The sequence below is a fragment of the Manis pentadactyla genome, chromosome 10, assembly GCF_030020395.1.
Source record: "Manis pentadactyla isolate mManPen7 chromosome 10, mManPen7.hap1, whole genome shotgun sequence".
Lineage (NCBI taxonomy): Eukaryota > Metazoa > Chordata > Mammalia > Pholidota > Manidae > Manis > Manis pentadactyla.
The window spans coordinates 120,395,970-120,419,895 of record NC_080028.1 but is presented as its reverse complement, the minus strand read 5'-3'; the positions used below and the strand labels follow the sequence as shown (position 1 = coordinate 120,419,895).

General features: G+C 55.6%; 1 protein-coding gene across 1 annotated transcript in view; it reads right to left on the bottom strand.

Moving 5' to 3' along the window:
- Positions 1-406: 406 nt before the first annotated feature.
- The window catches only part of LOC118929734 (uncharacterized), a 289,885-nt gene continuing 266,365 nt past the window's right edge, over positions 407-23,926 (bottom strand). Inside the window, 19 exon segments of the mRNA XM_057488022.1 lie at positions 407-750; positions 851-927; positions 930-966; positions 1,125-1,230; positions 1,842-2,023; positions 2,111-2,316; positions 3,110-3,294; positions 5,385-5,482; positions 5,566-5,750; positions 6,933-7,131; positions 7,296-7,362; positions 7,582-7,788; positions 8,149-8,321; positions 10,729-10,893; positions 12,173-12,334; positions 12,992-13,120; positions 13,214-13,327; positions 14,691-14,828; positions 15,417-15,538. Coding sequence (XP_057344005.1) covers positions 526-750; positions 851-927; positions 930-966; positions 1,125-1,230; positions 1,842-2,023; positions 2,111-2,316; positions 3,110-3,294; positions 5,385-5,482; positions 5,566-5,750; positions 6,933-7,131; positions 7,296-7,362; positions 7,582-7,788; positions 8,149-8,321; positions 10,729-10,893; positions 12,173-12,334; positions 12,992-13,120; positions 13,214-13,327; positions 14,691-14,828; positions 15,417-15,538 — 2,777 coding nt within the window. The 3' untranslated portion in view covers positions 407-525.

The window sequence follows — 23,926 nt, the reverse complement described above, 5'->3', positions numbered from 1 at the left end:
GAAGGTTTTAGTGGGTGAGAAAGATTCTCTCTTTGATCAAACTCTGCCCAGGCTCCTCAGAAATCTCTTAACTAGGCCCTGACTTTTGGGCTTCTGTGGTCACCGCTGCATTGTTCAAGTGTAGCAGGAATTTTGATAAGTTGCTTTAGCCAGAATCCACCCTGCTGCTTGGCTATAACTTCCCACTTCTCCTAATTGTATTCAGACCCGAGCCCCATCTCCCCTGCCCCATCGCGGTGGTCCTGCCTGAGTAAATCCTGCCTTATCCCGCTTTGCTGCTGGCTTCTGTGCCTGTGCTGTGGGGCTTCAGCCATGTGAGCTATACCCCAGGGTTACCAGAAAGTGTAGCAAGCTACATTCAAACCCCTGGACGGCAGGGCAGTGGTTATAAATTTTCCAGAGGTGGCATCATAGCTGCTGCCTTGTGCCAGAGGCTGTAGGGCTGGCTAGACCTGGTGTGGAGTGGGGAGCCTAAGAACTACTCCTTTGCAATGAACTCTTAGCTCCTGCCAGGGGCACAGGCACTCAGTGAGCTAAGAGGAAGGACCTGGTTTCCCCTCTGGGACAGAAGGCAGAGGTCGGAGTGCTTGCTGGCCAGGGCAGTCTACCGCACAGTGGAGGAGGGTCCAGGGGCACCAAGCCCCGGGCACACAGGTGGATGTAGGCGGCTGCCAGCGTGCAAGCAGGTGGGAGCTCCTGGGTGCCACAGGCATTCTGGAGGCACAGGCTGAGGAACGGCATGGGGTCCACCTGAAACCCAGTGCCCACAGTCCCTGTTCCCTTAGGAGGGGCACAGACTCAGTCGGGGCTAGTGGCCTCCACAGGGTTCCAGGCATAGCGTCACACACACCACCCTGAAGCAGTTTCCCAAACGGGAGTGTGGGTCCTGGAAGAAGGCCTGGCAGGTGGGGCTTCGTCCTGGGCAACCTGCTGAGTTTCCTCTGTGGCCCCGCAGTCGTCACCCACCTGTTGGGACAAACCCAAGACTCAGGCCTTCCAGCTGGACCTCCTTTCTCTTGGGCAGCCCTACCAGCTGCATCAGCCTTGGAACCTCAGCAAGCAGGGCCACACCTCCACCTGCAGCAACGGGGCCCTAGTGAGGAAGGGCTGGCCCTCCAGCTCACCCGCCAGGCCAGGGGGAACTCCTCGAGGCTGCTGGCCACTCTGCCATTGGGCAGTATCAGCTCATTGCCGGCCTCCTTGTCGCTGGTGCCCAGAAGGCTGGCAGACCTGGGGGGCAGGGGCGGACACCGCGCCCTGAGAGCCTTTCCCATTGTCGTGCTAACCAGGGTTGGAGGGGTGGCCAAACCCTGCGACCCCTAGACCACCAGCCCAGCAATGAAAGGGGGAAAGCCAGGGCACTGCAGAAAGCATTTGTTCTCCCCGGGTGGCCAGGGTGCAGGGTGTTCAGAGCTGCCTGCCTGGAGCAAAGCAAGGTGTGAGAGCTGCCCTCACATCTGAGCAGCGCTGTGAGCCCTGGGCTGGAACCCCGGTTGTGGCAGCATGGACTTCGTCTGGTCACCTTTACCCGGATGGCGGTCAGGGAGCGCATTTCTGCTCATCTGTCTGCAGTCAGAGCTGCCTCGCCACCTGGAGGAGGGACTGTTGAGATGTGATCAAAGCAGGGAGACATGGCCTTTGACCTTCCTCCAGTTCAGACCATTTGGACTGTTCTTCCCATGCCCGCTTGAGTTGCGAGCCCCCAGGGAGTCCTGGTCCTCCAGCCGCACAAGGGCACTGGGAGTGCGGCTCATGGGGGATCGTGGTCATGGCCCTGGGAGCTGACTGCAGTCTACCAAGGCCAGGCCACCAGCTGCGGGGCTGCCAGCCCGGGCGCAGACTCACCATGGAGCCAGAGGCCCCACATCAGGTTGCAGAGGCCAGCTTGGACGTCACAGGAGCCAGAGACACCATCTGCACTGGTCAGCTCGACCTCGGGGACATGTTTCCATGTCTTGGTGGGAGGCAGATGCAGGTCCGGACAGCTCCCCATAGGTAGGGAGGCGTCGTGTAGCCTGCAGGTCTGGGGCCCGAGACCTGACAGGAGGTGGGGAGGCACTGTCCCTGTGGCCCCCCTGGTGGCCAGCCCCTCCCCTTCTCACATGCTCACCTCCAGGCTGGGGTAGAGGATGGGGGTGGTGTGCTTCAGCTCCATGGACAGAGATGTGAGCCCTGAGCCTGCCCGGCTCACCATCAGGGAGAAGAGGTTATGAGCAAAGTCCTTGGCCAGGAGCAGGCTGCCATAGCTGGCACCCAAATCCCACATCTGGCCATCGAAGGTCACCATGTACCTGGCCCTGGCCCCCAAGGCATGATCTGGCAAGGAGAGGCCCCAGGCAGGGTGAGAAGGGCCAGCTCTGCCCCGTGAAGTGGGGGCCCACAGGCACCCCAGGAGGCTGGAGCCCGCCCGGCCTGCTCTGTGGCCACTGTCCTCGTGGGCAGCCAAGTTGGTGATCAGAAGGGACAAGGACTGATCCAGGCCTGAACCTTCTGCTGGATGAGAAGCTGTCCCACAAGGTCACATATCACACATGTCAGGAATAGGTGACAGGCTGGGGATGGTGGCTGAGGGATTCAGGGTGTCTTTGGGGTAAGGAAAATCTCCTAAAACTGACTGTGGTGATGGAGGCACTGAGCCAGTGCATCCCCACGTGCAGTAGAGGAGCCCCGCCCTGGTACAGCCGTCCTGGCCACACCCTGGGCACTCGGTACCCATAGGCGTGAGCGACGTTGCTGCCTCCACTGGGCAGAGGGGGAAACCATGTCCCACAGAGGACCATATTCCACGCCTCTGCAGCCGTGTCCAGTCCCAGCACAACCTGTGGCTGCAGGCCCCACCTGACCGAGCGCCTGGACTCACCTGGCCACCTTCTGGCTCTGAATGGAGGTCTGCCTTTTGCCTCCCCAGCATGGCCCGCTGGGCAGGAGCTGGCCTGGAGCCCTGAGCCGCATACCACACCTCTGTACCTGGCCCGGGCTTTTATATTCCGGACAAAACTTGGATTTGTAGGCCAGCCCTAGTCCTGTGTGACCTTGGGAAGCCCAGGACCAGAGATGGGCCCACGCTGCCCAGCCCTGCTGCCATGGAGGAGGCTGGCACGAGACTCACCCTCAGGGGGGCCCCCCGGCGGGTGGTGTTTGAGCCGGGGGTACTCAGCCAGCATGCTGTCCCCGGACAGCTCTCGGAGCGGCCGCAGCAGCTTCTCCTCCACCAGGTAACTGGTCACCAGGGCCGCACCCAGGGGCTCATCCCCTGCGGGCAGCAGGGGCATCATCACCACCACGGAGCAGTTCCTGGAGGGAACACAGAGCTGCTGGGAGCCTCCAGCATGAGCTGTGCCTGTCACACCTCCTCCCATAGCTGCAGGAGGTGACACGCAGGGGCCTGCCCAGAATGGCTTCAGCGGCGTCCGCCTCCTGTCAGGGAGGGAGCCATCTTTGTCTTGGGAAATAGCATGAGGAGGAGGGGACAGGCCGGGGGTGTGTGTGTGTGACACAGACGCCTTATCTTGCTCTGAGGGGTGAACTATGCACTGCCCCCCAGGGCCGGGAGTCAGTGTAGGGCCCACATGTGAGGCTCTGTGAGGGAGCAGAAGCATTGGCAGAAATGGGGTCAGAGCCAAAGGGAACCTCAGGAATTTTACCATTGAGAGAGGACTCTGGAACTGTCTCAGGATGCAGAATGGAGGTCAGTTGACCTTTTAGGATTGAAAGGAACAGAGACCTCAGCCCACACTGGGGTTGGAGGGGTGGGGAATACTGCCCACCCTCTGTTGGGGTAGAGAAGCAGTTCCTTCCCCCAGGAAGTGCAGGGGCCCTGCAGCTGGGGCAGAAGCAGCCTAGAAGGCCTCCTGCTCCCTGAATCCCTCTAAGGGCTCCGGCATCCACGGGCGCCCTATTTAGAGCTGGACTCAAGCCCAAACGACCCCCAGCCGGGCTCCAGTCTGAGGGGAAGGGGCTGCAAGCCTATGAATGCAGGCAGCCTCTGGAAGCTGGGAAAAGGAAAGGAATGGCTTTCCCCCTAGAGCCTGATCAAGGAACCAGCCCTTGTCTTTAGCCCTTTTGATTTCAGGCTTCTGACCCCCAGCACTACGCAAGAATAAATCTGTGTTGTTTTCAGCCACTGACTTTTTGATTATTTGCTACGGCAGCAATGGGAACAAAGCCCCGATCTGCTACCCCTACAGGCACCCTCGCCGCTCCATAAGGGGACCCTCTGTCCTTCCAGTTGTCAAGCCAAAAGCCTTGGTGCCACCCCTGCCTCCTGTCGCCACCTACATCCATCTGCCAGGAAATCCTTCAGTCTGGACCTTAAACCTCATCCAGAATCTGACCCCCTCACACTCCCTCCACAGCTGCCATTGCTCAGCGGAGCCACCTTCCCATCTCACCAGAACCACCGCGACTGAGGCCTACTTTATACCAGGGTCCCCACTTCTATCCACAGCACCCCCTGCTCCCATCTTTATTCTCAACACAGAGTGATCTTCTTAAGTGAAAGACAGTTCACATCCTTCCCCAGCTCAACATCTTCTGTGCATTCCCACTCAGAGTAGGTACCAAATTCCTCACAAACATGCCAGGCCACCTGGAACGCTTTTGCCTCTCAGACTGATCCTCCTCCTCACACCCTCCACTCTAGCCCCACTGGCTTCCTTGATATTCCTCAAGCAAGCCAGCCATGTTCCCACCTCTGGGCCTTTGCACCAGCTACGCCCTCCGCCTGGCACTCTCCTCCCACAATGTCTGCACGGCTTACTCCCTCCACTCCTTCAAGTCTTTGCTCAAACGCTGCCTTCTCACTGAAGCTGCCGTGGGGGTCACACTAGCCCCCCACCCACTGGTCTTGCCTCATTTTCTCTGTGGCATTTGCCACCTAACATACTAGATCAGAGGTTGGTAAACTGGTCCACAGGCTGAATCCAGCCTGTGTTCTGTTGTTTTTGGATGGGCTGTGAGCTAAAAATGGCTTTTATGTGTTTAAAAGATTATTAAAAAACAAGAAAGAAACACACGAGAGACCATCAGGCCTACACAGCCTGAACACTTTACCCTCAGGCCCTTTGTAGGCAAGGTTTGCCAACCCCTGGTGGAGATGACTTGGTTAAGGTATTTAGTGGCCGTCTCCCCCAGTAAACTGTGGCCTCCATGAGCGCACAGGTCTGTCATGTTCACGGCTGTATCTGAACTTAAGACAGTGCCTCTGCTCAGAGAAAGTGCTCATCAACTATCTATGAATGAAGAAGCTCCTCGATTTCCTCAGCCGGGAAACGGGGATTGAAGAGGCCTGTGTCGCGGGGAGGTCATAAGGAGTAACGCCCAGCGCGCTCCAGCACAGTGTCTGGCATGCAGCAGGAGAGGAGGAAAGGACAGGCTCTCGTTACCTGGTCGAGAAGCTGTGCAGGTCCACCAAGGGCTTGCAGAGCCGCCTCAGGGCCCAGGAGGAGGTGGCATTGGCCCAAGACAGCATCCGGTGGGTGACCTGGAGGGGGAAGGGACAGCAAGAGCCATCAGAGCCATTCTCACCCAGCAGGGGCCACATCCCACCCCCTCGACCCACCTCACCAGCTCCACGGCGACCCTTGTCGCTTCGAGGGCTGCCCCAGTGAGCCTGGACCCCCAGGTTCCTGGCATCCTGGACACCCAGGCCTGCAGCTGCTGCACGGCCTCCTCAACCAGCTGCTGCCACACCTCCTCCAGGGAGCGTAGTGTCACCTCCAAATAGGCATCCTTCAGTGTGGCCAGGGGCCCTGCAATAGGCAGCCACTGCACGTACCCAGGTAGGAAAGCCAGCCCTCATGACATCCCAGGCCTCCATGAAACAGGGCCCGTTACCTGGAATAAGGTGCAGCACCAGAGGCTAGGCAGAAGTGTTAGGGTGGCAGGCCTGGGACTGCCCCTCTGAGAGGCTTGTTCACACGGTTGGCCCTGCTGGCATCCGGAAACCTGGATTTCAGGAGGGTTTCTGCCATCCCCAGAACCCATAAGAGGGCCCACTGGGCCTAAACTGTACAAACACGTGGTTTATGCTAAACACTCCCTTTCCTTTGTGAGTCTGGAATGTTGCACGTGTCTGGCAGAGGCTGCCTGTGTGACCAGCCCCCAGGAAAACCCGGGCTCGGGGTCTCTAATGAGCTCCCCTGGTGGATGACATATGACACGTGGCATCACAGTTCAAAGCTGAGGGAATGGAGGGCATCCCATGCGACCCCACTGGGAGGGGACCCTGGACACTTGTGCCTGGTCCCCCCGGGACTGTGGCCGCTGTACCTCTTTCCTCTGCTGATCTTGTTCTGGCTCCTTTCCCTGTAGCACATCAGAGCTGCGAGCACCGCTGATGCTGAACAGAGTCCTAGGGAGCCACCGAACCGGGGGAGCCCGGGGGCTCCTGGCAGAGGCGTGAGCTGCCCGGCAGGAGCTCTAGCCAGAGGGACACCACCCTGGGGCTGGGCAGGGTCATGGGGCTCCCCACTGGGCCCACCATCTGTCCCAGCACACCTGGGCACCGCCAGGAGGGTGCTCAGGGCAGCAGCCATTCACTAACCAGGACAGAAGCCTCACCCAGAAACAGGCTGTGGAATCCCACAACCGTAGGCCTAGTGGAACCAAAGCTGTAAACCCAACAGGAGTCGGGTGGGGGATGAAGAATCATGGGCAGCAGTCCCAAAAGAAATAAGGCAGCCAGCATACATGGTATTAGCTCTTAACGCCTGACCAGGAGGGAGACGGTGTACTGGGAGAACGTGAAGGCTGTGGGCCCATGAGAAATCAGGCGGGAGGGGCTAACAGAGGCTGGGCTGCAGGCGCACAGGGAGTCAGGTGTTCTTTCTGACTGAAACAGCACCGCAGGACGAGTATAAGGGCTGAGGGCAGGAGCCCGGGGGTCGGGCATGGGTTCCTGGGCTGGGTCGCACCCGCTCGCCTGTACTCACGTTCCAGCTCCTTCCACAGCTGCTCCAGGGCCGCCTGCAGCCCCTCCAGGTGCAGCTCTAAGCGGTGAGTCAGCACCCGCCTGGCCTGGCCCCAGCGCACAGCCACCGCCCGGCCACTTGCCTGCACAGCCCCTAGCCCCACCTGAGACAGCTGCAGGAGGGGGCCCGCCACGCTGCCCAGGGTGCCCGCCGGCTGTACCTGGACCAGGGAATTGAGGCAGAATCAACGCGAGGGTCTGGGACTCAGAGCACCTATGCCTGGTGAGCGGGGAGGCACGAGGTGGGCCAGATGGGTGTCCCTCAACAGAGCCCTCTTTCCTATTCTCCAAGTGTGTCCCCACCACCCCAGTGCAGTCCACCTACCAAGTGCTGGAACCTTCTCACGTAGGCGTCGAAGCTTCGGATCTTTTCCTCCAGCCGGGCTTCACCTGGGACCCAATAGCTGCAGTCCCGGACTGTGGACAGAGGGACGTGCTGGGGCCTCTGCAGGCTCCACAGGGATGAATGGACAGAAGGCTCTCAGTGCCAGCAGCAGGGCCCGAGATGTGTCTGCCCCCCAGTGGGGCTGCCTCTGGCCTACTTGGCATGGCCAGACCCAAAGGACTCACAGCTCCTGGCACTGTGGCCTCCTCCCTGGAGAACAAAGAAATGCTCCCCCTGCCCTGGCGCCCTCAACTCCACACGGCCCAGCAGGGACCTCTGGCAGCCGTGCACAGCTAAACGAAGGCTCTGGTTGGCAGCCTGTAGGGTCAGGCGTCCCAGGGGCTGGACCAGCTGCCCACTGTCCTGGAGCAGGGCCTCCGCCTCCACGACCTGCCTGTGGGCACATACCCATAGCACCAAGCTCTCCTCCTGGCTCCCTGGGGCCAGGAAAGGACGTGTTGCCCCCAGGACTCCTCTGCCTGCCTCCCAGCTGCCACTCCTACCCCGCTCCCCAGCCTTCTGTAGCTCCATCGCCCTACAGGCCTTGAACTGCGCCATCCATATTAGCTCCCTAAAGCCTGCTTTCTTCCCTGCGCCCATCTGGACCCTTTCCCCCCACCTCCCCTGACATCACAGTCAACACAGGTGGCTACAGGGAGCTCATCCTTGCCTCCACGCTGGGGAGCCACAAAGCCTGTCCTTTGATTTCTGAGCTCTCTACATCCTGATCTCTGTCGGCTCTTAGGCCAAGCTGGGACCCTGCCCTGGCCCTGAGCCACCCTGCTGCCGCCACTCATCTGCCTCATGCGCCACAGAGGCTTGGAGGTGGTTCTGGGCCTGGGACACTGACAGCCTCACCTTCTTGACCCCATCACCCACATCTCCCTCCAGCGGGACCAAGCTCTGAGGCACTGAGGTGGCGATTCGGCCCAGCAGGCCAAGCCGCTGAACCCTGGGCGTGAGGATCTGGGAGGGGGAGAGCAGACCCCTGAGTGGGGCCCTGGTTTCTGTCCCTTGCCAACCCCCAGGGAGGGGAAAGACAATGGCCCCCTCCCCACCCTCACACACCTACCGCAGGGCTCAGGATCCCTACCCGTTATAAAAGGTGATTAAAATCCACATCTGGGCCTAACAACCCAGCAGTGCCCACCATCCAAGTGGCTTAAAAACTCCTGCTGCCCAGGCCTCACCCCAGAGATTCTGACTTAACTGCTCAAGGCCTGGGAATTGGCATTTTTACCATTCCCGGGGCCCCCAGGCCAGGTTTTCTGCATTACATGAGAACATCGCAAATGTCTCGGCAAGTTCAAGGTGACGTGGGAGGTTTTTTTTTTTTTTACGGGACAGGGTTGGGGTGGTATGAGAGGCAAAGTCAGGAAAGGCCTCAGAGGCCCTCATAGAAGGAACCCTAGAGGACACCCTGCAGGGGTAGGCGACGGGCTAATGGGGGGAAAATGTCAGGAGGACAGCTCTGGCTTAGACTCAGCTGCCTGTATTCTAGTCCAAACACTGCAACTAGCAAGCTGTGCAACCTTGAATAAGTGTGTTACCCTCTCTGGGCCACAATTTCAAAAAGTACAAGATGATGTAGAATGCTGCAAAGTTTAGGAGGAATCAAAATTATGGGCTGAACTGTGCTCCTCAAAAAGCCATGTTGAAGATTCTAACTCTGGTCCCTGTGAACATGATACTATTTGGAAATAGGGCCTTTGCAGATGTGATAAAGCTGAGGTCACAGAGGACTGGAGTGGGACCTAAGCCCAGTGACTGATGTTCTCACAAGAAGGCCATGAGGGTCAGAGGCAGAGGCAGGGACAAAGCCACCGGCTGCTCCACACCAAGGCCTAGTGGCAGCCAGCGGGCACAGAGTGAAGTGAAGGGGCATAGCCTCACCCATACCTCAGGACTCCCAGCCTCCAGAGCTTTCTGTTGTTAAACCACCTAGTTGGGGTAACTCGTACGGCAGCCCTAAGAATCTAATGCAGGCTCTCGAGTCTTCTTCCCCAGAGATTTACGATGGGCAGGTGGGATGCAGCCCCGGAGTCCTCATGTGACTTCACAGTGCTCGGGTGAGCTGGGCTGGGGGTGGTCGGCTGCAAACCACACCTGGGGTCTCTGTCCAGGGCGGCTTCCTGCATCTGAGCCCCCCTGCCCCCCAGTCCCTGTCACGGAGTGGTGAGGCCCGGCTGGCTGGCCGCTGTGCAGCCCAGGTGAGCCCTCACCTCCCCAAGGTTGACCCCCTCTGCTCAGGGGTCTCTGGGTTGCTGTGAGGACCAGAGGCTGAGAAAGGCCTCCGCCCACTTCAAGAACCCCAGAGGGGGACTAGCAGAAAAGGGGTGGGTGAGTGAGAAGGGGCTCATTCCCGGGAGTCCAGTTGCAGGAGGCAGGCCTTGGGGCACTGGGATTACAGATGTGGGAGCGGCTGGCAAGCCGGGAAACAAGAGTTGGCCCTGCAGAACCAGGGCCAGGAAAGCTCTTTGGAAATAGCCATGGCCCCAGAAATGCCATCCTCGCCCAGCTCCAGATGCTGGAAGGAAGCACTTATCTCAGGAGCACCTGCTGTGCACATGCACTTAGTAAATGTCCCTTTTGCCTCCCAACAACTGCAGAGGAGGGGGGACTAGTTCCCATTTGACAGAAGAGAAGACTGAGGCCAAAAGCAGGACCATCCTAAGGTCATCCAGCCAGGGAGACACAGAGGCAGGTGGGCAGTGCACAGATGGGCACCTCCTGCATGCCTCTGCTGTGGGCAGAGGGGAGGGGTGCCCAGCATCCCACCAACTACCCCTCTAGTATATCTGATCCCCACTTACAGCTGAGGAAACAGGGCTCAGAGGGGCCCTTTCCCAAGGTCTCACTGAACCCAGCTCTGCCCCTTCCTCCCGCCCTGGGCTGCTGTGAGGGGGGAAGACTGAGGCAATAGTAGCTAATACTTTGCAGCTGCTTTGTGTCAAGAACTGTGAGCACAGCGGCCTACAAGTACTAGCCTGTTTAACCCTTGCACTGCTAATATCCCACGCGAGGTGTCCCAGGTGCCACGATCCTTCCCCACCTCACAGGCGAGGCGACAGAGGCGGACAGATGAAGTGCACTGCCGCCTAGGAAGAGGATGGGCTGGGGCTCAAAGCCAGGTGTCTCTCCGTTGCAGAAGGGCCGGATGTTGGGACCGGTAGGAGCTGCTTTTTCTCCGGGCTGGGGCCAGGCCCTGGGCGTCCCAACCCCCAGTCGCTCTGGTCCCCACCAGGATGCAAGCCTGAAGTTCCAATAATGGCCACTAGATGGCAGAGCTGCATAACTGCGGCAAGCCCACTGGCCAGAGGACAGACAGAAGGCTTCTCCCTACGGGGCAGACAGCCCAGACCTGGCCACCCACCTCCAGCTCCCCGGAGAAATCAGGCGTCTGGGGCCTGCTGTGGTTGCGGAGGGTCAGGCTGAGGTGCAGGCCATGGTCCAGGTCAGGTGCAAGGCCCAACTGGCAGTGGGAACGTAGTAGGAGCCCCCCATGGCTTAGGGTGTGCTCCCCAGAGATGGAGAGGGCCTAGGATGAGAGGGTGGGCATCAGCAGCCAGGGAGGCACAGGGGCAGTGGGTTCCTCTCCCCCACCATTCTCCAGTGCGGGCCGCTGGGACTGTGGCAGTCGCCTATTTGATCTCCCAGCCTCCACTCCTGGCCCAGCCCACAGCCCTTCTCCACTTGGCAGTTAGACTGACCTTAAAAATGCAAATCAGACACCTGCTGAAAGCCCTCTGCTTTCCCACTGCACCGGGAAGAGAAGCCAGTGTCCTTGGCATGGGTCAGCATTATCTTCTTAACCTCACCTCCTTGCTTTCTAAGGGCTGCCCTGTGTTCCTCAAACACCCTAAGCACTCTTTTGCCACAGGGCCTTTGCACCAGCTGTTCCCTCCTGCCACAGAGCTGTCTGTGAGGCCCCTGCAATCCCCTGTCCCATTCCTTCACAGCATGCACCACACTTGGCTACATATCATGCATCTTGTTTGTTTTATCTTCCTCCACCCACTGGGACGTGAGCTCCAGGGCACCCGGTCTGTCCCTTTCATCATCCTTGTCTCTGCTTTGAGAATAGAGCCTGGCATAAGTAAAACCCACAAATGCTTTCCGAATGAATGGATGAATCAATTGGAAGCTGGGAGACTATGGCTCATCCATCTCCCTGGCCCAAATCCATCTCCCTGCCTAATCTTGTAAATAAGTTTTTATTGGAACATGGCCACACCTATCATTTCTATATCATCTAGGGCAGCTTTTGTGATACAATAGCATAGCTGAGTAGATGTAATTGAGACCATACAGTCTGCAAAACCTAAAATATTTGTTATCTGACCCTTTACAGAAAAAAGTTAAGGACTCTTGGGATGGATGGATATATTAGATGATGGACGGATGGATGGGGTGGGAGGATGAAGGGAGGAGGCAGGGATGGAGAGGAGAATGGGTAGAAGGACTACTCAACCAGTTGAAAACCCAGGAGGATGTTGGAAGCAAGGGGTGCCAACACATCACCTCTAATGACCTGATGGAGACAATAGCTTTTGCTTATGAATTAGACACCCTCCTGCGTCATGTCTCTTAAATGTCACAATCACCCCACATGCTGGAACCTAGTACTTCTTCCATTCTTCAGATGGAGCACTGGGCGTTCTGAGAGGAGATGTGTTACGCCCATGGTCACCCAGCGGTCAGTGGCAGAGCCATGAGGTTGGCACCCAGCTCCCTGCTTATGCTCCTGCACCATGCAGTGCCCTCCTCTCTCCTCACCCCCAGGGTTCCTTGCCCACCGACCCCCAGTACAGGCTCACCCTGGGCAGGTCACAGAGCCCCAGGTGCAGGGAGTCGCGCAGCCAGTGTGCATAGTTGGTCTCCACTTCTCCCCGGAAGCTCTGTGTGGTGCAGGAGGCCGTGAGGACATGCTCCAGCGTGGCCTCTGCGTGGACCTTGTCTGGCTGGGAAGGCCAGCGCCTCTGGATGAGGGGGCACTGTGGGACGAGGGCTCATCGGGTAAGAGAGCATGCTCATGGCCAGCCGCAACTGGGAGACTCTTATGTGAGGACAGCAGGCGCCGGAAACCACTAGAGGCCTGGTCAGCTGCAGCAGCCACCCTGGACAGGCTTGTCGGGAGCACTGAGGTGGCGGAGCCCATGGGTCCCAAAAGCCAGCTGGGAGGCCCCTGAGAGAGCAAGGGGCTTTGGGGACTAGCCATCCCCATTCCTCCATGACCCAGTTCCCACCTCAGGCTCTGCAGAGCAGCGCTGGCCCCAAAGGAGCCCCATATGGCAGTGATGCTGGGAAGACCCCAACCCTGACACCTCTGGGAACCTCCCTTCCCTGTGCACCTCCTCCCTGAAGCCCACTGGCACCACAGCTCCTTGTCCAGTCTGCCTCATGCTGGGCACCTTGCTGTCCTTACCTCCCAGCGTGGCACTCGGGTTGGAGAAGGGCTCTTGGACCCACCTCACGGGTGAGAAAACCAAGGCTGTCAGTGGAGAAGTGAGTTGCCCATGGCCGCGCGCGCAGCTAGCCCTGACACCCAGGACACTGAGGCCCCAGAGCCAGGCACCTCCTGCAGCAGGCGGCTGCCCTGCGGGTTGCCTGCCTAGAACCGGCTCCGCAGGCCTCACCTCATATGTCAGGTTCTGCTGCACCCGGCGTTGGCCCCACGACAGATCGAGCTGCTGACCGAACTCAGCTGGGCCCTGCATTAAAGCCCCACCGGCTCTGCGGGTGCCCAGGCCCCAGGTTTCCTGGAGCTGACAGGGAGGAGGACAGAGTATGTGGCTCAGGGCCAGCCAGGGGCCCACAGTTAGAGACTGTGCTGGCTCTGCAGTCCAGCCAGTGCGTACCTGCCCCAGGGAGGCAGCCAGGCAGCCCCCCCAGAAGGTGCTGCGTGCCGAGGACCTGTCTGCCCAGCTGAGGTGCAAGGTAACAGGCTTCCCTCTGTTCCAGGCAAGCTGTACCTGCACTGAGATTCAGGAGGCAGGGGCTGGTCAGCGGCGGGGAGAGAGGAGAGGCTGATGCCCCCCATTTTGTGGGTGAGGAGAGGATGGGATGGTGGGGGTGGGGAGGTAGAGAAGCTGGTGGCTCCTGTGGGGATGAAGGCTGGGGGGGGCAGAGCCGTGTCTGCAAAAGCTGAGCCACACCCCGAAGTGTTTAGATGGAAAACGCCTCATTCCCGACCCCCCAGACCTGTCATTTCCAAAGACAGAATGCAATCTGAGCCCCTCACCGGGGCCTGCAGGCTGCTGTGGACCGCACTGTGCCCCACCCCCATGCGTGTACGTGGGAGCCTGGGTCCCCAGGGTGGTGGGACTGCTAGGTGACTGGGTTTAGATGGGGTCATAAGGCTCCCTCAGGATGGGATGAGTGCCCCACAGAGCTCTCTCTCCCGATGGCTGAGGACACTGCACGGAGGCTGCAAGCCAGAAAGGGGGCTCTCCCCAGACCCCGGCCATGCAGGCACCTGGACCTCTGGCTACTCCAGAAGTGTAGGACATAAATTTTGATTGTATAAGCCCCCTAGCCTCGGTATTTTGTTATGGCAGGCAGCCTGAGCTGACCAAGGTAGGACCCCTACATGATCTGCCCCCCACCTGACCTCATCTCCCTGTGACCTGTCCCCATCTGTCACCCTGTCCCAGTGGGATCACATCTGGCTCTTCTGTAAGCACCCAGCCTGTGCCCACCCCAGGGCCTTTGCCCATGCTGTGCCCACCACAGGGAATGCTGCTGTTCCTCCAGCTTGTCACACGGTGGCTCCTGACAAGCCACCTCCCCAGCGAGGCCCTCACTGACCGCCCTGTCCAGGTATTCTCTATCTCAGCATCCCCTTTACTTTCTTCATGTTGCTTAGCACAACTCTTACTGTTTTATTTTCATTTGTTCATTTGCTTGAATTTTGGACAGGGCCTTTGCCTGCTCTGCCTGGCACTTACAGCCTGTCTGCTGCCCGGATGAAGATGGAGGCTTAGAGGCGAGGGGCCCAGATACCCTGCCCCTAACTCTGCTGCATGGAAGATGAATTGCACACGCTTGTAAAATTCGCTCCACTAAAATGTGAGCTCGGTGGAGGCAGGCACCAGGTCTGTGCCTCAGACACTGCCTGGCATACAGTAGGTGCTTAATAAGGCACTGGTGAAGAAATGAAGGAAGGAAGGACCCCTCAGGGCCCCAGGCTTCAGGAACTGTGTTTCCGGAGAAGTTCCTTGTGGCTGAGGAGCAAACAGGATCCCCTCCCCCTGCACATGGCGCCCAGGTGCCCCACCTGTGGTCTCAGCCACCCCTGAGGCCCCGCCCTGGGCGCAGCAGACGCTTCCCGCTCACCTGCCGGCTCTGACTGCTGACCCTGCTCTCCGCAAGGCCGCTGACCCCGGCACACTGCCAGGGCAGGCTGAAGGGGTGAGCCAGGGCCAGCTGGGCAGCCAGTTTGCCTGTCTCCAGCCGCAGAGAGGAGACCACGACCTGGGCGGGGGTACAGGCTGAGCCAGAGGCCCCTCCCAGGGAAGATATACTCCCTCCCCACGCAGTGTGGACAACCTTCTTCAAGTTCAAGGGTGTGGGGATGGCTGGCTCTGAGCACAAACCCCATCACTGTGGGGGGGCCCTTGGAGAGCTCCAGCCCATTCTGCAGAAGGGGAAGCCGAGGCTAGGAAGTCAGCAGACAAGGACAAATATATGACAGACACAGGATGTGGTGGCTGACGAGAGGCACTGGAGGCATTCATGGGTACAAATCCCAGCCCTGCCTTCTGCTAGCACTGTGACTCTAGGCAAGTCACGCAACCTCTCTGAGCTTTGATTTCATCATCTGGAAATGGGGCCCGAGCCCAGCGTGTGAGACGCCTTCAGTGCCTGATGGCCACAGGCATTCTGGCTGTGGCTCAGGGGTCATCAGAACCCAGGTCCCACCCTGACCCAGGGCCTTCCCCACAGTCCCTTGGGGACTGGGCCTGGCCGGGTTGGCCGAGTAAGGCTCCTCGGGCCAGGCAGGGCCCCAAGCTCAGGCTGCAGAGTGGAGTTCTGGGGTTTCCTTCCAACGCTGACACCTGCCCGGTCCTTGACCTCCTAGCCCATGGCCAGGTGGTCCCGGCGGCTGCATCCTGAGGGCTTGGAGGACAGGCAGAGGCTGCAGTGCCGCGGTAGGGAGAGGGCCAGTGGGTGGGTGAGCTCCACTGGGTGCGGACACGAGGAGGGACAGGCACGCGAGCTGAGAATACGGGCTCGAGGCCGAGGCTCAGCTGACAGAGACCCACTTGGGGAGGTGGCCACTCTGGGGCCACGTGCCCAGGTACTCTGCACAAAATAGAAAAGCTATACCTTCTCCCTGCACCATTCCATGTACTCCTGTACCATCCCTGTGTGTGTCCAAATCCCCACTCCTCCCTTTGTAATGAGACTTTGCACCTCCTCCAACAAGATGCGCAATCTCTCCCCGGCCCTTGAACCTGCACTGGCCTTGGGACTTGCTAGTAGAATTTGGTAAAGTTGACGCTGCCCATATCAGCCTGGGCCTCAGCTCCCACTTGCTCTCTGGGCCACCTGCCCAGCCACCATGAGAAAAAATCCAGACTGGCCTTCCGGACAGTGATACCACATAGAGGAGAGCCTGGCTGTTCCATCTGACGCTGTCCTAGATCAGCTGACCTCGGGCCGAACCCCACATGAAGTAGAGAGTCAGGCCCAAACCAGCGGCACCACCTACCCAGCCTGGGGCCGCCCTGATGCACGAGTAAGACTAGGACCATACAAGAGGCTGTCAAACTCTTAGAAGAACACATAGGTAGAAATCTTGTGAATATAAATGTGAGCAACTTTTTCCTGAACACATCTCCTCAGGCAAGAGAAACAAAACCAAAAATAAACAAGAGAGACTGCATCACACTAAAAACCTTCTGTAGAGCAAAGGACACCATCAGCAGAACAAAAGACCTCCTACAGTACAGGAGAATATTTTTGTAAATGATTTATCCCATAAAGGTTAATATCCAAAATACATGAAGAGCTTACATGCCTCAACACCCAAAGAAAAATAAGCCAATGAAAAAATGGGTGGAGGAGCTGAACAAACACTCCTCCAAAGAAATGCAGATGGCCAACAAGCATATGAAAAGATGCTCCACATCACTAATCATTAGGGAAATGCAAATTCAAACTGCAATGAGATATCACCTCACACCAGTAAGGATGGCCAGCATCAAAAAGTCTAAGAACAACAAATTCCGGCAAGAATGCGGAGAAAGGGGAACCCTCCTACACTGCTGGTGGGAATGTGAACCCTCCTACACTGCTGGTGGGAATGTAAGCTAGTTCAACCGTTGTGTAAAGCAATCTGTAGGTTCCTCAAAAAACTAAAAATAGAAATACCATTTGACCCAGATTCCCACTCCTTGGAATTTACCCAAAGAATACAACTTCTCAGATTCAAGAAGACATATGCACCTATATGTTTATCGCAGCACTATTTACAATAGCCAAGATGAGGAAACAACCTAAGTGTCCATCAGCAGATGAACGGATAAAGAAGATGTGATACATATACACAATGGAATACCATTCAGCCATAAGAAAGAATAAATCCTACCATTTGGAACAACATGGATGGAGCTGGAGGACATTATGCTCAGTGAAACAAGGCAGGCGGAGAAAGACAAACGCCCAATGATTTCCCTCATTTGTGAAGTATAACAATGAAGCAAAATTGAAGGAACAAAGTAGCAGCAGAATCGGAGACTCCAAGAAGGAACCAGTGTTTACCAAAGGGTAGGGGTGTGGAAGGGCAGGTGGGGAGCGAGGGAGAAGGGGATTGAGGGGTATTATGTTTAGTACACATGGTGTGGGGTATCACGGGGAGAACAGTGTAGCACAGAGAAGGCACATAGTGGATCTGTGGCATCTTACTACACTGATGCTCAGTGACTACATTGGGGCCTGAGTGGGGACTTGATAATATGGGTAAGTGTAGTAACCACTTTGTTTTTTTTTTTTTTAGATAATTATTTTTTATTGAAGGGTAGTTGACACACAGTATTACATTAGTTTCAGGTGTACAACACAGTGATTCAACATTTATATACATGATAATTATAGGTACCAGCTATCACCATACCAAGTTGTTACAATATTTTGACTATATTCCTTATGCTATACATTACATCCTGGTTACTTATTTATTTTACAATTGGAAGTGTGTATATATATATATATTTTTGTGTGTGTGTGTGTGAGGGCATCTCTCATATTTATTGATCAAATGGTTGTTAACAACAATAAAATTCTGTATAGGGGGGGTCAAAGCTCAATGCACAATCATTAATCCACCCCAAGCCTAATTTCGTCAGTCTCCAATCTTCTGAAGCATAATAAACAAGTTCTTACATGGAGAACAAATTCTTACATAGTGAATAAGTTACATGGTGAACATTACAAGGGCAGTCATCACAGAAGCTTTTGGTTTTGCTTATGCATTATGAACTATAAACAGTCAGTTCAAATATGAATACTCATTTGATTTTTATACTTGATTTATATGTGGATACCACATTTCTCTCTTTATTATTATTATTTTAAATAAAATGCTGAAGTGGTAGGTAGATACAAGATAAAGGTAGAAAACATAGTTTAGTGTTATAAGAGCAAAAGTAGATGATCAGGTGTGTGCCTGTAGCCTATGTGTTAATCCAAGCTAGACAAGGGCAATAAAACATCCACGTATGCAGAAGATTTCTCTCAGAACAGGGGGGGCGAGGTTCTAAGCCTCACCTCTGTTGATCCCACGTTTCTCACCTGATGGACCCCCTGCGACTGTGCCTGTCTTAGCTTGTTCCTCCCTTGAGGAATCTTACCCGTCTCTGGCTAACCAGTCACCTTCTGGGGCCATACAGGGAAATGTTAAGTTGGTAAGTGAGAGAGAAGCCTTATTGTTTGAAACACATTGTTTTTTCATGTGAAACCTCCATTAAGAGTGTATATCATTATACCTTAATAAAAGTAAATTTTAAAAAAAGACAATGTGGGCTGTAGCCTGTCGGTGGGGTTTTCCATTGACCTTTGAAGAAGTCAGCAGACCCCAGAAGGAGTGCCTGTGGGATTATGATGGGGATTATGTTGAATCCACAGCCGTTACAGGAAGAACCGTCTTCCAACTGAATCTTCGAATACGTGAACACATCACCTCTCTTCATTTATTCAAGTCTTCCTTCATTTATTCGGTAATGTTTTTTTATTTTTTATGAAGGTATCATTGGTATTCAGTGTTATGAAGGATTCACATGACCGCCATGGTGGTCACTAGATTCACCCATATTACCAAGACCCCCCATCCACCATTGCAGTCACTGTCCGTCAGTGCAGTAAGATGCTGTGGAGTCACTGTCTTCTCCGTGCTGTACTGCCTTCCCCATGACCCCCCTCCATTATGTGTGCTAATCATAACGCCCTTTAACCCTTCCCCCTCTCCCCACCACCCCCTTTCTCAGTATGTTTTGTCGTTTTCACTGAAGTATCCCAGCGGTCCCCTCCGCATCCCCTACAGCTGAGGGAACGTTTCCCTCCCTCCGTGCTGGATGCAGCGTCCTCTCCCTAGCAACAAGGTTCCCGCCGTAGAGCGAGCGGCTCTAGGTCTGAGGAACGTGCTGTCGTAAAGCCGCGAGTGTCGTAAGCCAGGTGCGGTGCGGAGAGGCGCAGGACGTGGCTGGAGCATGGGGGCGTCTGCAGGAGGAGCAGACGGACGGCCCAGGTGTGGGCGCGGAAAGCCGACGAGCCGGCGGGTGCAGCAACGGTGAGTAGCGGAGGGGACCGGGGAACGGCGGCGTCAGGGGAAGCCGGGCAGCCGGGGCGGCCAGAGCAGGGCCGGCCAAGGGGATGGGAGCGCTCTCTGCCCGCCTCCGCTGCCGCAGCTGCCGGAGCCGCGCCGCGGCCGCTCCGCTCCGCTCTCCCTGAGGCGTCGAGCCCCTCCCCTGGTCTCTCTCCGGCTGGCCGCTCCTGCCGCCGCTGCCGCCCCCCGGGACGGTTCGCCGCCGCCGCCGCCTCCCCGGCGCTGGGCGGGCGTCCGGGACGCGGCCGGCCAGTTCTCTGGTCTGGGCGGAGCGGGTTTTGCCCACTGTTCAGCCCCTCCGTGCCGGGCCGGGCTGCGGGCTGCGGGCTGCATGTCAGCGCGCGGGTCCCGGCGGAGCGCGCCGCGGTCGGACCGGGCTGCGCCGGCGGCGGTGAGGTTGGGACCGGCCGGCGAGGCGCGCCCGCGGATGGGGGGGGCGGCGGGACGGAGGCGCGGGGCCCTCAGCGGTCCCGCTCCTCGGGTCCCGGCTGGCCACGGCGAGGCGAGCCCCGGGACTGCGGTCCACGCTCCGTGGGGAGCTGGCGCGGCGGCCGGGCCCTCCGGGCACGAGCGGGCACCCACTTGCCGCCGTGGGAGACCTGGAGCTGGCGGCGAGCTGGGCGGCAGGTGCCTTTGCGGAGTTGTTACCCGGTGTCAGGGACGGGGAAGCACCACAGACAGATCCCCTCGCCCGGGAGAGCTGCTTTTCCGCGCCAGGATGGGGCTCTGCGTGGACGCCTTTTTTTCTCTTTGGTGTTTTCTGGGAAGTTGTTATCCGGCCGGAGTCGCGGAGCGCTGCTCCCGGGTAATGGAGCTTGGGTGGGGCGCTGGTCTGGGGTGGCAGGCGGGTGGGGGAGGGGGCGGACGGCCGAGGGTCGCGCGCGTCCGCTGCCGGCGTTGCAGTTGCAGTGTTTATTGATCTGTGTGAGCTGCTTGCATGTCTGCTTATCTCGGGGGCGATTCTGTGCTGTTCTCTACCTCTTGTTCAGTCAGCAGTGAAATGTCTGCTGATTGCTGTTGTCTGGACAGGTCCTGTGGCGAGAGGAGGGAGAGTTGTCCGCCCAGGGGCGACGGGCACTGGCGAGGTCCCCCGCCCGGAGACCGGGTACCTGTTTGTATAGTAATGGGCGGGAACGACCCTGCCGCCGGCTGCAGCCCAGGCTGTGTTAGGAATTTCGCGTAGGTTTCCGACCAAGCGGCTCCTTTTGGCTCCTCCGTTATTTTTATGTGTTTTTTATTTTGGTATCATTAATATACACTTACATGAGCAGCACTGTGGTTCCTAGATTGTCCCCGTTATCAAGTACCCACCACATACCCCATTACAGTCACTGTCCTGCGTTATTTTTAAAACGAGTTTTTAGGACTAGGGCAATAAAGGTGCCTATGTTGATGGGATTGCTGTACCTTCCAGTAAATTGAGGAAATGTGTGTTTGAGTGCCAACTCTCTACCGCTACCCAGGCTCCCTGGCTCCCTTTCGCCCTTGCCTCCTGGATGTGAAACTCGAGTTTCTGTACCCGTTCCTGGCAGTTTTAGGTTTTGTGTCGGATTTCCTGTCTAGAAGCAGATACCAAGATTTTAACTGGTTCATGATGTTTCCTTCCAATTGTAAACACTTACAATATATTGGGTTGACACTGAAATCACTGCTTTCATGAATGATTTTTAGTTACTCGAGTAAATATTCGCTTTTTAAATTGTTTATTTTTTATTTTGGTATCATTAGTGTACACTTACATGAGCAACACTGTGGTTACTAGATTTCCCCGTTACCAAGTCCGCACGACATACCCCATTACAGTCACTGTCTATCAGCATAGTAAGATGCTATAGAATCACTACTTGCCTTCTCTGTGCTGTACTGCCTTCCCCGTGCCCATCGCCCCAGCCCCCTGCACTATGTGTACTATTCGTAATGCCCCCTTTTCCCCTTATCCCCCGCTTCCAACCCATCCTCCCCAGGCCCTTACCTTTGGTAACTGTTGGTAGCCTTCTTGGGTTCTGATTCAGTTTTTTCTTTGTTCTTATACTCGACATATGAGTGAAATCACTTGATACTTGCCTTTCTCCGCCTGGCTTATTTCACTGAGCATAATACCCTCTAGCTCCATCCGTGTTGTTGTGAATGGTAGGATTTGTTTTCTCCTTATGGCTGACTAATATTACATTGTATATATGTACCACATCTTCTTTATCCCTTCATCTAGTGATGGACACTGAGGTTGCTTCCATATCTTGGCTATTGTAAATAATGCTGCGATAAACATAGGGGTGCATATGTCTTTTTTGGGTCTGTGATTCTGTTTTGTTAGGATAAGTTTCTAAGAGTGGAACTCCTGGATCAAATGCTATCTCTATTTTGAGTTTTTAGTTGAGCGGACGTGGTCCTGAACATTTCAACACATGGACCAGCGATGACTGGCCCGTCTGGCACCCTGGGGAGAAGGCTTGAAAGCTGGCCTCCTGCGTGTCCCTGGAGTAATAGCAGAGTTGGCCTCCAGAGATCGCGGTAGTGTACCCAATACGTCCCGGAGGTAGGAGCATCTTATGGGGAAGTTTAGGTTTATCTTTATGGCCGGTGCATGTACCTCCCGTAGCCCTATCTACTGACCCATCTGTAGCTCGCACAGGGAGGGGCGTGAAAGTCTGGTACACTAGACCAGGACGAGATCCCATTCCTGCCACTGTCCAGTCACAGGACCCCTCTCTTGCATGCATTCTACCTGATGGACAAGATTTGCCTCTGCTGCTGTCATTAAAGCAGGTATCTTACCGCCCCTAAAGTTATTTTCTTCCACAGTCCTTGTGGCCTGGTATGCGCCCCCCCGGCTGCAGCTTCCCTGTCATGACTTGTGTGTACTCCCTACCCGTTCAGCTGCTGACCGCCTGTGGAACAGGCCAGCTATGGCCTTAATGTGCATAGGAGTTTGAACCTAGCTGAATCCTCGGCTTGAGGATTACCATGATTTTGTGTTAATGGTCTGGTTACGGTGCTCCAGTTCTCTCACACGGGGGCCCTTGCAGAAGATGAGGCACGAGGAGATTGTGAGTCAAAAATTTCTGGAGGATTAGGCTGTTGGTAAAATTGCAGTATTTCCAGAATCCCTCACCTGGCCTCAGTGCATCTCCATATCAATAGGTGTTCCCAAGGGGTGGAGAGTAGAAGTAGGCCATCTCCATATCGATAGGGAATCATTTATTTATTTGGTATCATTAATCTACAATTACATGAGTAGCATTGTGGTTACTAGACTCCCCCTATCATCAAGTCCCCACCACCTACACCATTACAGTCACAGTCACTGTCCATCAGCGTAGTAAGATGCTACAGAATCGCTACGTGTCTTCTCTGTGTTGTACAGCCCTCCCCGTGCTCCCCCCTACATTATGTCTGCTAATCATAATGCCCCCTTTCCCCCCTCGTCGCTCCCTTCCCACCCATCCTCCCCAATCCCTCTCCCTTTGGTAACTCTTAGTCCATTCTTGGGTTCTGTGAGTCTGCTGTTGTTTTGTTCATTCAGTTTTTTTCTTTGTTCTGATACTTCACATATGAGTGAAATCATTTGGTACTTGTCTTTCTCCGCCTGGCTTATTTCAATGAGCATAATACCCTCTAGCCCCATCCATGTTGTTACAAATGGTAGGATTTGTTTTCTTCTTATGGCTGACTAATATTCCATTGTGGATATGTACCACATCTTCCTTATCCATTCATGTTCTGATGGACACTTAGGTTGCTTCCATTTCTTGGCTATTGTAAGTAGTGCTGTGATAAACATAGGGGTACCTATGTCTTTTTCAAACTGGGCTGCTGCATTCTTAGGTGAGATTCCTAGGAGTGGAATTCCTGGGCCAAATGGTATTTCTATGTTGAGTTTTTTGAGGAACCTCCACAATGCTTTTCGGAATGGTTGAACTAATTTACAGTCCCCCCAGCAGTGTAGGAGGGTGCCCCTTTCTCCACATCCTCACCAGCATGTGTTGTTGTTTGTCTTTTGGATGGTGGCCATCCTGACCAGTGTGAGGGGATATCTCATTGTGGTTTAAGTTCTCCTTTCTCTGACAATTAGCGATGTGGAGCATCTTTTCATGGGCCCGTTGGCCATCTGAATTTCTTCTTTGGAGAAGTGTGTGTTCAGATCCTCTGCCTATTTTTTAGTCGTGTTGTTTGCCTTTTGGTTGTTGAGGTGCATGAACTCTTTATATTTTGGCTGTCAACCCCTTATCATATATGTCATTTATGAATATATTCTCCCATACTGTAGAGATGCCTTTTTCTTCCACTGATGGTGTCCTTTGCTGTACACAAGCTTTTTACTTGGATGGAGTCCCACTTGTTCATCTTTGCTTTTGTTTCCCTTGTCCTAGGAGACATGTCCATGAAAAAGCTGCTCAGGTTTACATTCAAGAGACTTTTGCCTATGATTTACTTCTAAGAGTTTTATGGTTTCATGACTTTCATTCAGGTCTTTGATCCATTTCGAGTTTACTCTTGTGTATGGAATTAGACCGCAGTCCCATTTCCTTCTCTCTCTCTCTCTCATGTAGCTGTCCAGTTTTGCCAACACCAGCTGTGGAAGAGGCTGCCATTTCCCCATTGTATGTCCGTCGTTCCTTTATCATGTATTAATTGGCCATGTATGTGTGGGTTATATCTGCGCCCTCTATCCTGTTCCATTGATCTACAGGTCTGTTCTTGTGCCAGTATCAAATTGTCTTGATTACTGTGGCTGTGTAGTAGAACT